This window comes from Cornus florida, unplaced genomic scaffold (assembly GCF_030987335.1).
Source record: "Cornus florida cultivar Cherokee Brave unplaced genomic scaffold, ASM3098733v1 CherokeeBrave_3.0.0_Hap2_Chr11, whole genome shotgun sequence".
NCBI classification, from domain to species: Eukaryota; Viridiplantae; Streptophyta; class Magnoliopsida; order Cornales; family Cornaceae; genus Cornus; species Cornus florida.
In genome coordinates, this window is record NW_026775581.1 from 28,149,367 (window position 1) to 28,165,202 (window position 15,836).

General features: G+C 36.0%; 1 protein-coding gene across 2 annotated transcripts; it reads left to right on the forward strand.

The window, feature by feature from the left end:
• Positions 1-1,487: 1,487 nt before the first annotated feature.
• LOC132286315 (protein argonaute 1-like) lies at positions 1,488-15,708 on the forward strand. Of its 2 annotated transcripts, none has more exons than XM_059788634.1 (22): positions 1,488-1,590; positions 2,927-3,648; positions 3,746-3,954; positions 4,057-4,206; positions 4,354-4,487; positions 4,642-4,751; positions 6,081-6,187; positions 6,323-6,461; positions 6,535-6,651; positions 10,144-10,251; positions 10,367-10,438; positions 12,907-13,029; positions 13,116-13,281; positions 13,395-13,654; positions 13,755-13,897; positions 14,087-14,149; positions 14,242-14,305; positions 14,479-14,614; positions 14,706-14,779; positions 14,875-14,969; positions 15,156-15,187; positions 15,308-15,708. In XM_059788634.1, the coding sequence occupies exons 2-22, from the start codon at positions 2,935-2,937 to the stop codon at positions 15,529-15,531; spliced, it is 3,240 nt and encodes a 1,079-aa protein (XP_059644617.1). In that variant the 5' UTR covers positions 1,488-1,590; positions 2,927-2,934; the 3' UTR covers positions 15,532-15,708. The 2 variants fall into 2 exon arrangements, with proteins under 2 accessions (XP_059644617.1, XP_059644618.1); XM_059788635.1 differs by lacking the exon at positions 1,488-1,590 and adding an exon at positions 1,595-1,648.
• Positions 15,709-15,836: the final 128 nt, after the last annotated feature.

The window sequence follows — 15,836 nt, forward strand, 5'->3', positions numbered from 1 at the left end:
GGGAATGATCAAGCTTTTAGTCTTTCACCATGGCAATGTCAACAACTTCAAAAACACAATGGCAATGTCAGCAACTTTACTTTATTCTCTCCTCTAGAAAAACCCCAACCGTCACCTTCTCAAAAACCCTAACACCATCACCACCACCCACTTCAATGGCTTCCCCCTCAACCAATCTTCGCACCTCAACAAACCCATATCGATCACTTGTTCGACAACCCAAGTCCAAGACCGCCCAACCTCCACCTCCCAATCCCAAGATTGGGACTTCAATTTTGCCATCGGTTTGGCCAATCTGCCTGAAAATGTGCTCAAGACGGCTGAATCTGAGCTCTACAATTGGTATGGAGCCGGAATGAGCGTGATGGAAATGAGCCACAAAGAGAAAGAGTTCCTCTTAATCATCCAGAAAGCAGAGTCAGATCTATTTTGTTCTTGCAAGGCAGCACAACTACCCAATTCTCTGCGATCCCTCTCAATCTGTTGAAACCTTATTCTCTTCTTCTAGGTTGTGGGAATTATTCATGCTTGGGGTCCGTCGGTCTGAACTGTGCTTCACCGAATTTGGGGCTCGCTGGACAGAACTGGGTTTTGTAGTTTAAAGCTTTGTCGGATTGATAACTCCAATTTTAAACGACGTCGCAGAATAGATCAAGACCGGGCTCTAATTTTGAGCGCCGTCTTGATGTCGTTACCGAAGACAGAGAGAATCAACCGAGCAGCGAGAGCACTCACCGTCGCCCTCGTCAAATAACTATTGCCATCGTCGCCGTTAAGCCCAACGCGTAACTTGTGTACTCCGGCGTTGGGTAAGCTTACCGATGGAATCGAAGGATGAAGGCCGCGGATCCATTCACCATCGCTGCCTGTATATACTTATATATATGTGTGTGTGTATATATATGTATCTGTATATACATATATATGTGTGTGTGTGTGTTGGGGTGGAGGAAGAAAGAACAGAGCGGAGAGAAGGAAAGGAATGGGAATCGGTCTCTGAGGCTAGAAACGTCATTTCATGATTAATATAAAAGTCAAAGGGTAAAAATGTTAATTCATTACCATTGGGGTGTCTTTGGCAATATATCAAACTTGAGGGAATATCTTTGTTCCAAAATAGAGTAAGTTTTATTTGTCTGTCTTTTTAGTAAACTTCATACAAACAGTGTTGTCACGCGTCACTTTTATAATATCCAACAAAAACAAAATCACCAAAAATAACAAGTACCAAACAGGCCTAAACCAAACCACATATTTCGGAATATAACTTGTAACTGGGTACTCAGCCGAGGGAGCGAGGACTGAGGTGTGAGAAACGTGAACTGGTCGCTATTTTTATATTTAACGGTAAAAACCTGATTGTTGTTACTAGTACTTAAATTTTTTTTAGAGAGAGAAACTAAGCAAACAGAGAGAGGGGCCGGGGACGGAGTTGTCATTTTCAATACCTACTGGCTACTGCTACTTTAAATAGATTTTTCGATGGGAGGTTTGGGGATTTTACAAGGAGCAGTAGTGACCGAGGACTCGCCTTGATATATATATATAATACACACTCTGTATCTATCGACCAGAAGTGTGGAACACGAGGTGAGAAATGCTTGTTTTTACTGAATCTTCTACTTCTCAGAATGCGATTCTCTTTATTGTGAGTTGATTTTGGTGATGTGTTAGTGTGGATCTAGTTTTTTTTTTTGGAGTTTTTGTAGACTGTTCGCTTTCGGATCTGCATCGCTTTTCGTTTGAAGGTTTCTGGATATCCTCCTTTAAGCATATTTCGGATCTGATCTTCAACTACATCGATACTCAGATTCTGAGTTCATTTCTCAAATTTTCTGTAACTTGAATGGCTATATAAGATAGTTTCTGTTCTTAGATTTTGTATGAGTTTTGATATTTTCTCTCTCCAAATTTCAACTCGAAACCCATATAAAATAGTTTCTGTTGTTAGATTTTGTATGATTTTCCCGATATTCTCACTCTCCAAATTTCAACACGAAACCAAGCGGTTTTGGTAGAACAGCCTGAATATAACTTAATTTTGTTCTTATTTTTATTTATTTAATTTTCGTTTTTTTGTTCGAATTGATTTAAGACCCCATAAATGAATAGAACATTCGATGAACAAATTATTGTGTCTTCTTCGTTCTGTTTTTGTACTGACATCTGGTGCTTAATAAATAAATATGTATGTCGATTTTAGCATTATTGGGTTGTTTGATTTTCTTTTCTTCCTTTTCCCTGCTTTTTTTATGTTAGTATGCTTTTCAGTTTTGACTTTCTATTTACTAGCATAAAGAGGTTTATGGATATTGTTTCAGTTATGTGCTCAGTTGTATGCTTATATTATTTTGGTCCTGGAAGGTACCAAATCTAACAGTGTGTTTGGAAAAGGAATGTGGTGAATTCCTCAATCATTTTATGACAATTTTGTGACGAATTGAATTGAAACAGTTGGGCTTGTGCTCTGCAATGCTTTAGAATATGTGTACGTTTAAAATATTGCGTCATTTTCATTTGTATGTAATATGTGATTTGGGGGTTGTTGGGTTTGGTAATCTACTCAAAATTTTCTTGTATCTGTTGTTTTTTGTTCTTCAGATAAGCAAATAAATATATTATTGTCATTTTTCTGCTATTTCATCCATGAATATTGAATTAGAACGATTAGGTTTGATTAGCTTTTGACCTTTTAACTTCTTGTTATGGCTTTGGCTGCGAATTTTACTTTTGTTTTGGTAACTGATTTATTTTTTAGTGCTTCTGTTAATAGATTCACTGTTGGCTTGTAATAGGAGTAATTATTGTTAATATTACTGTTCTTATTATTCTTATATGAATTCACATGATCCATGTCTAAGTTTTAGATGAATTTTGACTGCTGCTCGACCATTTGATAAATAATATTTGGTTGTATTGGTATCAGTTGTTATCATGGTGAGGAAGAGGAGAACTGAACTTCCCAGTGGGGGAGAGAGTTCTGGGTCCCAGGAAGCAAGTGGAGGACGTGGTGGTGGTACCCAACGCCTCCCAGGACAACAACCACCACAACAGCAGCAGGGAGTTGGATATCAAGGAGGAGTAGTAGCAGGAGGGAGAGGTTTAGGTCCTCAATCTCAGTATGGAGGTCGTGGTGGCCGTGGTGGTGGAGCTCAACGTGGTGGGATAACTCCCCAGCAGAGTTATGGTGGTCCTCCTGAGTATCATCATCATGGCAGGGGAATTCAGCAGCAGCCACGAGGAGGAGTGCCTCAGCGCCGTGGAAGTGGCAGCCGTGGGGTAGGGCCTCCTGCTGGTGGACCTTCTAGACCACCTGTTCCCGAGCTGTACCAAGCAACCCAGGCTCCGTCTCAGACCGGAGCGGCCACTCAGCCGGTGTCTTATGGGAGATCGCCTGAAATGCATCCCGAGGCCAGTTCTTCATCTAGTCTACCTGAGCCAAGCACTTTGCAAGGGACACAGCAGTTTCAGCAGCTTTCTGTTCAGGAAGAAGGGTCTTCTAGCCAAGCAATTCAACCTGTGCCTCCGTCAAGTAAATCCGTGAGATTCCCTCTTCGACCGGGCAAGGGTAGCACAGGTACCAGGTGTATTGTCAAGGCTAACCACTTTTTTGCAGAATTACCAGACAAGGATTTGCATCAGTATGATGTTAGTAATCTCCTTTTAATCCCTCTTTGTACCTTTCTTATGTGTCAAGGCTGCTGAAATGATCATAAGGTAAACCGCTTTCTTGATGTGATGATAGGTTTCAATTACCCCCGAGGTCACATCACGAGGTGTCAACCGTGCTGTGATGGAACAACTGGTGAAACTTTACAAGGAGTCTCATCTTGGAAAGCGACTTCCTGCCTATGATGGAAGAAAGAGTCTCTATACTGCGGGTCCTCTGCCTTTCATTTCGAAAGAGTTTAAAATCACCCTCATTGACGAGGATGATGGATCAGGCGGTGCCAGGTTTTTGCTTAGAATTTCCTTTTCTGTTACACTGTGCACTTGCTTGTTCAATATATAGCTAATTCTAGCTGATCTTTTCTTACTTTCTTTTCTTTGATGCAGGAGAGAGAGGGAATTTAAAGTTGTTATTAAACTGGCTGCAAGAGCTGATTTGCACCATTTAGGATTGTTTTTACAGGGGAGGCAGGCAGATGCACCGCAAGAAGCTCTTCAGGTTTTGGACATTGTTCTGCGGGAATTGCCCACAACTCGGTAATCCATGGGTTTGGTGTCATTTCACTCAATTTATTATTGTTATTGTTGTTATTAGTGATACTATTGCAAATATTGTTATTTTAATCTTAGAATTTTTTGTTGTTTTGTTTTGCTGATTAGTTATTGTTATGGTATTTGTTGTAGCTATTGTCCTGTGGGGCGATCATTTTATTCCCCCGACTTGGGGAGAAGGCAGCCATTGGGTGAGGGTTTGGAGAGTTGGCGTGGATTTTATCAGAGCATTCGCCCAACTCAGATGGGGCTGTCATTGAATATTGGTACTTGTCTTTTAACATGATTTATGTACCCTTATCTGTATTTTCTTAGTTCTTTATTGTTATCAGTGCCTTTACAAGTTTGTTTTAGTTATATGTGCCTCCATTTACTACAGATTGTGTTCTTATGTAACTTAAAAATGGTTTAATGGTGTAGATATGTCCTCTACTGCTTTCATTGAGCCGTTGCCTGTTATAGACTTTGTAGCCCAGCTTCTATGCCGGGAAATTTCTTCTAGACCTTTGTCTGACGCTGATCGTGTAAAGGTTAGATTCTGTTCATTCTCTATCATGATTAAAGTATACTTGCACTTGTAAATGTATTATTCTATTCATTTCATCATGATAGGGGTTTGATTACATAATCTACTGCTCTTTCCTGATTCCTTTTGCTATTTGAGCTTGTCTGCGGATGATCAATCTGTTTCAGTTGTCTTTCTTCGTACCTGAAGTCACGTTTCATTTTAAATTTATGATCTATCAATTGCAATGACCAATAAGTCCTATGGAATTATAATAAGACAATGAAGTCCTCCTATAGTTAAAATATTTCCAATTAAGTTCACTAGTATATTAACAATTCAGTATTTTTTCCTTTCTTATTGAAGTACCTTTAATATCCCTTTCCTATTAAATTACTAATTGTACATTCAAATATGGAACTAGTACCAAAGTTTTTCAAAAAACAAATAGCAATCTACAGTTTTAATAGCCACCAAATTCAGCAATTATCTAAATTTTAACAAATTATTTATGTAACTATTTGTGGTGAAACTTATTGTTGCATGTTTGATAAGTTTCACGATTTGTGTGTGTGTCTGTCTGTGTAGCATACTCATGACAATCAATGAATTAGGTAAAGGGTTTTCATTTTTTTTTTCCCTCTACATATTTTTTGAAACAAGTAATATCAAGAAGTAAAGGGAAATTTATGTAAATTTGTGACTTTTTTTATATAAAAGAGTGTATCAAGAATCAAGATAGTATGAATTTTTCTTTAGGATTTATATATTTTAATGGTATTTCAATTGGGAAGGGCAATACAGAAAAATATTATAGGGGAACTTAGTTGAAAATATTTACTAAAGTGTGACTTTGCTCAGACATAATTTCATAGGATCGATTGCTCCTTGCAATTGGAAAGTAGGGACTAACTAGTAATTTTCACTAGAACTTTTTGTATGGAACGTTTCTTGTAGTTGTAGTTCATCATCAGTCAATTTATGTTGCGGTAAAAAGTAATCTGTCAACTATTGTTTTCCCCCTTGCCCTTTTATTCTGGCTTCCTGTTATGTTACTTCTGCTCATCTAAATGTATATTTAGATTTCCCATGTTTATTCTCTGTCTTTTAATTTATATATTACTCTTTATCAAATAATGTGCATCCTTCTTAACTTCCTATGTGTGTGTGATTCTAGGTCTCTATCATATTGTGAGTCAATTTTTGGTTTTCTTTTTAACTTAGTTGATCATATTTAGTTCTTTCTTCAAATAGAGCTGTATGGATCACATTTATGACAGCTCACATGAAGTTCGCATGTGGTAGATACGTGTTTTGTTGCTTATCTGGATCATTGAATTTACTTGCATCACAGATAAAAAAAGCTCTAAGAGGAGTTAAGGTTGAAGTTACTCACCGTGGAAATATGCGCAGAAAATATCGAATATCTGGTTTAACATCTCAAGCAACAAGAGAACTGACGTAAGGGACAATATCTAGTTTGTAATTTTCGATGAATTGTTCACTTTCCCTAGACTGTATAATTTGTGATTTATGTTACGATGATCTTTGCACATTTCTTAGCTGATGACATGTTTCATTTTTGGTATATATTAGTTTTCCGGTGGATGAAAGGGGTACAATGAAATCTGTTGTTGAGTACTTCCAAGAGACTTATGGTTTTGTCATTCAACATACTCAATGGCCCTGTTTACAAGTTGGAAATCAGCAGAGGCCGAATTATTTGCCTATGGAGGTCAATACTTAACTTTTCTATGTGGTCCCTAATATTGTGGTTGCGTAAGCTTATGTGTCATTCATCAATTTAGGTCTGCAAGATTGTTGAGGGTCAAAGGTATTCCAAAAGGTTGAATGAGAGACAGATCACTGCTTTGCTGAAGGTGACCTGTCAGCGTCCTCAAGAAAGAGAGTATGATATCCTTAAGGTTTGTTCATTGTGGCAAGGTCTTCTATTTTCATACTCCTCATTGTTCATTGTGGTAGGTTGTAGATATGTGCTTTCATTTTTGAAATAAAAATTGGCAATATTTTGGGTAAAAGTTGTGTCTTTTTGTTTCATTAGTCTGTTGTGATATTTGGAGAGTATTGACTGACTTCTTTAAGTTCATGAATACAAGCTGTTTCTGATAAATTTTGGTCATTGTGCTACGCGTCTTTAGTTTTTTTGATACCGTTATTTTCTAAAATATCTTGATAATCTAGACTTATCAAAAAAAAAAAAAAAAAAAATCTTGATGATCTAGTATAGTTTAAAGTTAGTCTAGTACAAAGTTGAACAAGATAAAAATCTGGATTTTGAGAGTTGGTTTTTGGTTTAAATCTAGATTTCATGTATTAAATGAAGAGATGCATTGTTTCAGAACGTTACTTAGGTTGTTTCTAATAACTATAAGATTCTTCTGTTTGTTGTGTGTGTGTGCTTGTTCAGCATACTGGATGTATGTTGTTCCTGGCAAAGGTACCTCTCTACATGCTAGGTCTCTTCTGGCATTTTGTAGGACTTTTCTCTGGTTTTAGTATCGTATATACTTTGTATATCTCCCCAAACCATCAGAATAAAAAATCATCCTGAATATGAGGTGATTTACTATTATGTCCACTACTTTAAATACCAATTGAAATGTCAAGGCCTAATTTAAGTTGAATTATGTCTGGATTACAAAATTGTCTAGATCCAACCTCAACTTTAAAAATTCATATTTCACAAACCATTATTTCAAGTTTCATGAAATTGACTTCTAAAAACTAGACACATCAAGAATGCATGGAAAAATAATCGAAGCAGTTTAAGAATCTCATTTTACAATTATTTAAGAATTTCCAAAATGTTGCAAGCTTGCTACAAGGTTATTGACAGAATTGATTTACAAACATTTGAATAACTGTGAATTATCTACTATAATTCTAGTGACAAGTACATTTCCAGAAAGAAGACTAACTAAACTTCTCAATTATATGTGGTACATGATTGTAGTCGATTGGCCTGCACTTGGTCTTCAAGCTCGTCTATATTTGGTCTTGTTAGAGAGTCCCAGTCGATCAACGCTAACTAAACTTCTCAATCATATGGTACATGATTGTTCTATTATGGCAGGTGTCTTAAATGATTTTCTGAAGTTGGTTCATTTGCATTCCAGTTTGGCTTGATGAACCCAAGACGGTTTTTTCTTTTCTTTTTTCTTATTTAATTTTCTGTGTAGTTACTAGTCTTTGTGACACCCAAAACTACATTTCTATGTTTGTACAACGTGTCTTCGCCAAATTTCTGACTTACAGAGGTTGTTTACTTGGGAGCCTAAATTTGTCTTTATCATTTATTCTATAGTTTTCACCCCTTAGCAACTCTATGCAAGTCTAATTTTATTTTTGCTGCAATCCAAGAGCTTTAAATTTCCAGAGAAGATTTCTATACATAAATTGGAAACCTAAGAATATATTGGAAAAGGAACAAATTTCAGCGCCTATTGTACTTCATTTCGAATTTGCAAATCCAAATATTGATTAAATAATTCAAATATTTCTAAAATAACTAGAATAAGTATCCAAACTAAAAAGAAATTGTTAATTATTTGGGTTCCTTGGGTCCATCTTTGGCTTCAGCATTGTACAGTGCCTTGGATGTGTTCCCCTTTTGAACGCTTTCTAATATAATATTATTTATAATAAAAATGTATCCATGCTAAATTTATTACATGGAAATTATATTCAATGAATTTATTTTTCAACATCTTATAAACTTTAACCACTAGTTGTCAGTGCAATCTGAAAGAATATTAGGGGGTGAACTTCACAATCCAGTGGAGTTTTCCCAGCCAAATTCACACAAGTTTTAATGAATGTTTCATCTTAAAATATATCTTTTTAAAAAAAAAAAAAAAAAAAAAAAACCTAAATTTAACAGTTTTACCTATTCCAAAATCATTTATTACAATCACATCAATTTCATGCATGTAACATGAAACCCTAATCCCTCCTAAGAACATCATGTAGTTATTGGTCATTCAGCACAACAAGGGTTTGACTGTTGAATGTTTTGCTAAAAGTTTTTGACTTTGTTATAACAGAATCCATTTTGTATTAATGTGCAACTAGGTTGGATTTTTGAATCCAATAATTTTTAAGTTCAAAGATGTTAAACTTTATGTAATATCATTCAAACCTTTCAAAGTTCATTTCATATTCCAAACTTAATTTTCCTAGAATTATCTTCACAAATGATATATAAAAATCTTTAAATTTATGCATCTGAAATTTAAAAGCCTTAAATAAAGAATAAATGTTGTAACCAACAGGCCAGTGGCCAAGTGGTACCAAGCCCCTACTTCTCAAAGGGAGGTCAGGGGTTCATGCCTCAGTGGAGGCATGGGTTTGTGAGTACCAACCAAGGAAAAAGGAATAAATGCTGTAAATGTTCATAAAATATAAATTTTTAGAAAAGCTAATAAATACGTTTTTAATTTAACTACTGACTTATTTTTTGCATAAATACCTGAAAATTTTACATGATATTTATTGTCAAAACATAAACTATGTTTGCATGAAGATGGAGGAAATGAAATCCTACATGATTTAGTAAGTGCAAAGATGTGTAAGAATATATTTTCTTTTAGTAGCCAAAACTCTAGGTTTCTTCTTTCTTCCTTGTGTATGTGTTTTTCTTTTCATTTCCCTTGCTTTCTTCCTTGGTCGAATGTGTTTTCACTTTCTGCTATCTTTTCGATTTCTTTTATTCTGTCTTGATTTCTCTCTCTATCTTTGTCATATCTATCATCTAATATATATGTACTCTCTCTCTCTCGTATCTCTAATCTAGTATATATGCATGTGTATATATATATATATATATATATTTTTTTTTTTTTTTCCTTTTTTCGATAAATGTTTGGTCCTACTACATGTTTAGTATTTGTTTAAGTCAAAATCTGAGCGAACCAACAACACACTATATTCTTTTTTGCTAATTTGGTTCTCTACTTCCGGAATTACTCCCGTAATAACCGTGTCAATAATTTGCTTCGAAGAGTTGTTATTTCATGCTGCTGCATGGGTTCAAACATTAAACAAGCAACAAAAAGATTATATATATATATATATATATATTGGTAGTAGGCTATGTCTAACCGTGTGTTAGAATTTCATCTTGAATAATATATATAGCTTTCCATTGTGTTTATCTTTACTCTACCTTTTCCTGTACATTTTGAACAATATACACACACACACACACACACACACACACACACACACTTGGTTAACGGACCCATGGAACATTACTGAAATTATTTTCTGAATAAATGGCTGTACTAATAAATTTCCCTGAACCAACGTAGTAGGTCTTCTAGAAGTCTTATTTAATACGTAGTATATATTCTTTGAAAGGTAGCTTTATTTATCTGAACGTTTTTACTCTTCCACAGACAGTTCATCACAATGCTTATGCTGAGGATCCTTACGCAAAAGAATTTGGAATAAAAATCAGTGAGAATTTGGCCTCAGTTGAAGCTAGAATTCTGCCTGCTCCTTGGGTAATTTATTTAACAGCATCTTTCATCATTACTGGATCTCAATTATGTGTTCATCTTTTGTTATTTTAAATTTGTTAGTTTCAAGTGACATATGGCTTGGACATTGCTTGTGCAGCTTAAATACCATGACACGGGTCGAGAGAAGAATTGTTTGCCTCAAGTGGGTCAATGGAATATGATGAATAAGGTAATCTTCCCGTTAGAAAAATAAGTTAGCATACTCTGGCATGTGAATGTATTCATAATTTAGAAAATTTCTCAGGATGTAAGTAGAATGGTTTAGCTACACTATTAACTTATAGTCAATCCATATTTGTTGGGCTGCCTGATAGTACGAATTCAAATATGAAAGCAGTTCTTTTGTGCAAAATAATACCGAAGTCGGGTCTTTCTTGAATCCATCTCTCCTAGCATGCATGAGGGAGACAAAAACAGATTATTGGTGTACAAATCAAACATGCTTTCTAGTTAGCATGTCAGATTTCAAAGTTCACATGGCCTAATATTTTTCGTTAAGAGGAGATATTAGAAAATCTTGTTAATTTCATACTGTGCTATTCATTACCCATGATAGTAAGGTATTGTGAGGGGATAAATTGGTACTTGAATATGATTCATTTTTATTTATTGAACTTGTATGTGCTTTCATTTTTGGACACTGCTTATATGAAGGTTTTTCTTTTTCTTCTTTTTTTATTTTTAATTTGGTTTTTCCATTGACAAGAGGTTTCTTGGTTAGCAACACTGCTGTGGGGATGTGGTAAGACTTAGATTCAGAAGCCAAGTTGTTTAATATATTCGTATTCTCGAAAATGCTTTCTAGAAATAGTTGGATTTATCATTTAGATAGTAACCATGAAGCGTTATATATTGGTTAGTTTTGCAGTAAGGACTTGTATTCTGAATAGTATGAGAGCAATGCGACTTCCGAATTTTTAGTAACTTGAGAATACGTGCATGGGGCATTGCACGTGCGGAATAGCTGCAGTGGGTGTCTATGGAGCATTATTAGAGGAAACTTCTTTTAGAAGGGTAATCGGGATAAATTTTACGAAGTTGGAACTATTGAAAAGAATGCTAAGTGTTGAAAGATATAAAAATTGAAGAGAAATTAAACATGAAAAGCACAAGGATGCCACTACAGCCTACATCCATGGCCAGTGTTGTTAAAGGCGCGCCTAGGCTCGAGGCTAGGGTTTAGCGCCTGTTGTCATCCTAGGCTCACTGATGTTTACTAGGCGCATACCTCGGTTGCACCTCGTCCTGTTTGTCAGGCGCTGATTTTTTAAAAAAACTATGATTATTCTATTTCTTGAGCCGAAAATGGTACTTTTGGCAACTTAATAAACAAATAAGAAAGCCCAAGCGTTCGAGAGAAGAAACTTTTATTCAAAAGAATAAACAAATAAGAAAGCCCAATAGTCAAAGCGTCAACCAAACAGAGAAAGAGTGAGACATAAGACGAACGACGAAGCCCTAGTTGCAGAGATGGATGACGAAGCCACGTCAATTCTTTCTTCTTCTTCTTCTCTCTCTTCTCCTCTCCTTCTCTCTCCTCTCTTCTCCTCTACTCCTCTCTTCTTATCTTTGTTTACATCTCTATCTTTGTCTAGTTCTCCTCTCTCTTAGTCTTTTTTTTTTTTTGGTTGTTGGATGCTTGTTTAGTTGATGTATTTACTTTTTTATATTTGATATTAATTTTTAGAATATTGATATGACTTGAGATATGAATGTTTATTTTAAATTTTCAATTGTGCGTCTCACTTCACTCAGGCGAGCGCCTCGCGCCTAGGCTCCAAAGGACCTCTAGCGCCTTGGGCCTTTAATAACACTGTTCATGGCACACAAAGCCCAAATGGCTACATCACTTTTATTATATTCTCTCTTAATATTGTTTACAATGAGCACCTTTACTTATAGGTGAAAGGAGAGTATTGATTTAGGGACCAAATTCAGCAGTTATCAAATTCAATTTATGTTGGAGGGGCAGTGGGTCCCATCACATGATGTTATGGTGACATCATATGATGGGGTCCACCACTCCACTCACATAAATTGAATTCTGTCGCTAAGTCGTTATTCGTGAAAGAATACAAGTGATAAATATGGAAAATACATTGATGGAGGATTCCTAAAATCAATCCCATAAATCACTCCAATTAATATTCCATCATAGGCTAAGATCACTCCTATGATATTCTCTCAACACTAAGAAAGGGTATAATGGTAATCAGATTAATTTTTTTGATACATGGGTGTGTGTGCTGCTCCCTTGTGTTAAGTTGTAAAGATGATGTTGGAGTTGTGGAACTTGGTGAAATTTAATAGCAGTGTTGAACATTTGTCTATCTGTAGGAAAATTGTATATGTGGCTGTGTATCTTGGCTAGAAGGCACTTTATCCTAATTTTTTGTTTACGGTCCTGGTTTTTCTTTGTTAAACTGTTGTCAAGGGATGCTTATCTAATATGTGTGTGTTCATGTTTATTATCAGTATACTTTGCAATGCCACTATTCATTGTCTGAGTTAATCCTTACATTTAGTTTAGTGGAGTGTGAAAAATGGGTTCTTTTTTTAGCTCCGAGATTAACTGTTATTTGTTAATTATATGAATGTTATAATTACTTGGAAATGATTGGGATTTTCCTGTTGCAGAAAATGGTTAATGGGGGAATAGTGAACCATTGGATATGTATTAATTTTTCACGCAATGTGCAAGACAGTGTGGCCCGTGGGTTTTGTTATGAGCTTGCTCAGATGTGTAACATTTCTGGCATGGTGGGTCCCATCTTACATTCTAAAACTTGCTATTCTTCAAATGGCTTTGAGTGCTCTTCTTGAATTTTGAATGTTTGTGTTTGTAGGCATTTAATCCTGAACCTGTTCTCCCAGCACTCAGCGCCCGTCCCGATCAGGTTGAAAGAGTCTTGAAGGCTCGGTTTCATGATGCCATGGCTAAACTACAGCCCATGTCCAAGGAGCTTGATTTGCTAATAGTTGTTCTGCCAGACAATAATGGCTCACTTTATGGTATGAAACTTAATTTGAATAAAATGCCACTTAGAGTTCTGCTCAATTCTTTTGGGCACATATTCTAGGTTCAGGTTTTCCTGTCATCAAGTTATATTTTGATTTCATTGCAGGTGATCTGAAACGTATTTGTGAGACGGATCTTGGAATTGTTTCCCAGTGCTGCTTGACAAAGCATGTTTTCAGGATGAGTAAGCAATATCTGGCAAATGTAGCTTTAAAGATTAATGTAAAGGTTGGAGGAAGGAATACAGTGCTTGTTGATGCGTTATCAAGGCGCATACCTCTTGTCAGTGATCGGCCAACTATCATTTTTGGCGCTGATGTTACCCATCCACATCCTGGAGAGGATTCAAGTCCATCTATTGCGGCGGTATTGTTCTCTCCCACATCAACTTTTATTTTTTTTCGAAGATTACAATAATATTTCTATTTTCTATTACTGAATGGTGTTTACTTGAATTTTAATTCAGGTAGTTGCTTCTCAAGATTGGCCAGAGGTTACAAAGTATGCTGGTTTGGTTTGCGCTCAAGCTCATCGACAGGAGCTAATCCAAGATCTATTTAAAACTTGGCAAGATCCTACTAGAGGAATTATGTCTGGTGGCATGATTAAGTATGATGATTAACCCTTTCTCTCTCTCTCTCTCTCTCTCTCTCTCTATATATATATATATATATATATATATATATATTCACTGTTGAATGAGTTTGTCAATGATGATTCTCGTTTGAAATCTTGAATGGGAAGTTATTGATAGTAGGATTGTCATGTTTATTTATTTAATTATTTTATATAATTCAGGGAACTACTCATTTCATTTCGTAGAGCGACAGGGCAGAAACCACAGCGCATCATATTTTACAGGCATCGACTTATTCTCCTGATGTTATCTTGTATGCAGTTTTGGACGTTGTGCTTGCTATACCTGATTATGTATACTCTACTCTTATCTGCAGGGATGGTGTCAGTGAAGGACAGTTCTACCAAGTTTTGCTTTATGAGCTTGATGCTATTCGTAAAGTAAAACCATTTTTCTTTTTCCTTCTCAGATTACACACTTTCAAGTCCCCTTTTTTATTTTTATTTAAATTTTTTTATTTTTTTATGTTTCTGTCTATGCATATTTACTTTTTTTAATAATAGGACAAATCTAATTTCTTTTGCCTTCTCCTTTCTATTTAAACTAATTTCAGGCTTGCGCATCTTTGGAACCCAATTATCAGCCCCCTGTTACATTTGTTGTGGTTCAGAAACGTCATCATACAAGGTTGTTTGCCAACAATTATTCTGACCGGAATTCTACTGACAGGAGTGGAAATATACTTCCTGGTAACTAATTTGGTTTGAAACTGCCTGCTTTAATTGCTTTTGTTTCTGAATATTCTGTCATTATGAGTCTCTTTTCGTATGAAATTTACAGGGACAGTTGTGGACTCCAAAATCTGCCATCCCACTGAATTTGACTTCTATCTGTGTAGTCATGCTGGCATTCAAGTAGAACTCAATTTCATCCCATATGTTTACTGGTTCATAAGTTAATCATGAGGATTTGGATTGTGATGCTCATTGAATTCCATCACATGTAACAGGGTACGAGTCGGCCAGCCCACTACCACGTGCTATGGGATGAGAACAAATTCACAGCTGATGGGCTGCAATCACTCACTAATAACCTTTGCTATACGTAAGTGCTTTGAATCATTACCTGATTTTAATGATGGAAAAAGAGTTGTGGTTCGTCTTTTTTGTTAGTTTTAATGGATGTTCGATTTGGACTTGGATCACATCCTATATACTTTAGTGGGTCAAAGGTTGCTCCTTTTCTCTACCATGTAAAAAATTTTAACTTGGTTTCATCTTATTTTTGCAGATACGCAAGGTGCACACGTTCTGTTTCAATTGGTTAGCCCTACACAGTACCCTTTGGCTTATTTATTTTGGTACTTATGGCTACGACTTTGTAGGATATGTATGTTAATCGGATCATTTTGATCCCTTGAATTTTTTTGTTTATTTTGGCAGTGCCTCCTGCATATTATGCTCATCTGGCAGCTTTTCGGGCCCGTTTTTATATGGAACCAGAGACGTCTGATAGTGGCTCAATGACTAGTGGTGCAGCTGCTGGTCGTGGAGGTATGGGTGGTGGTGCAGGTACACGGAGCACAAGGATCCCAGGTGCTAGTGCTGTAGTGAGACCCCTACCTGCCCTTAAAGAGAATGTGAAGAGGGTGATGTTCTACTGCTAGTTTTGTGGTGGAGAACAATTTTCATTGGGAAGGACCTACCCTACTACTTATTTATTGACTATGGTGTGTTATTGGTGTTTACTTTGAATGGGTTGGATTTGTTACTTGAATAATATTTACACATTTCAGATTGGTACCCATTGAATCTGTTAAGGTGACCGAGTTGTTACTTGTTGACATGTGGTTGTATAAGGTGAGTTTTTGGTGTAAAAAAGGTTTTCAAAGTGCAATGCTGTGTTTGTGATTTTGTTATAACCAACAATGGGTCAGGAGGAATCTATATATCTATCTTTATGACTCTTGAA

Bases quoted from the DNA above. Each gene is read 5' to 3' on its own strand.
- LOC132286315 (XM_059788634.1), top strand. From the start codon at position 2,935: ATGGTGAGGAAGAGGAGAACTGAACTTCCCAGTGGGGGAGAGAGTTCT. The intron at 6,652-10,143 runs GTTTGTTCATTG...ACTCTTCCACAG, and splicing joins GAGAGTATGATATCCTTAAG to ACAGTTCATCACAATGCTTA. The intron at 14,306-14,478 runs GTAAAACCATTT...AACTAATTTCAG, and splicing joins AGCTTGATGCTATTCGTAAA to GCTTGCGCATCTTTGGAACC.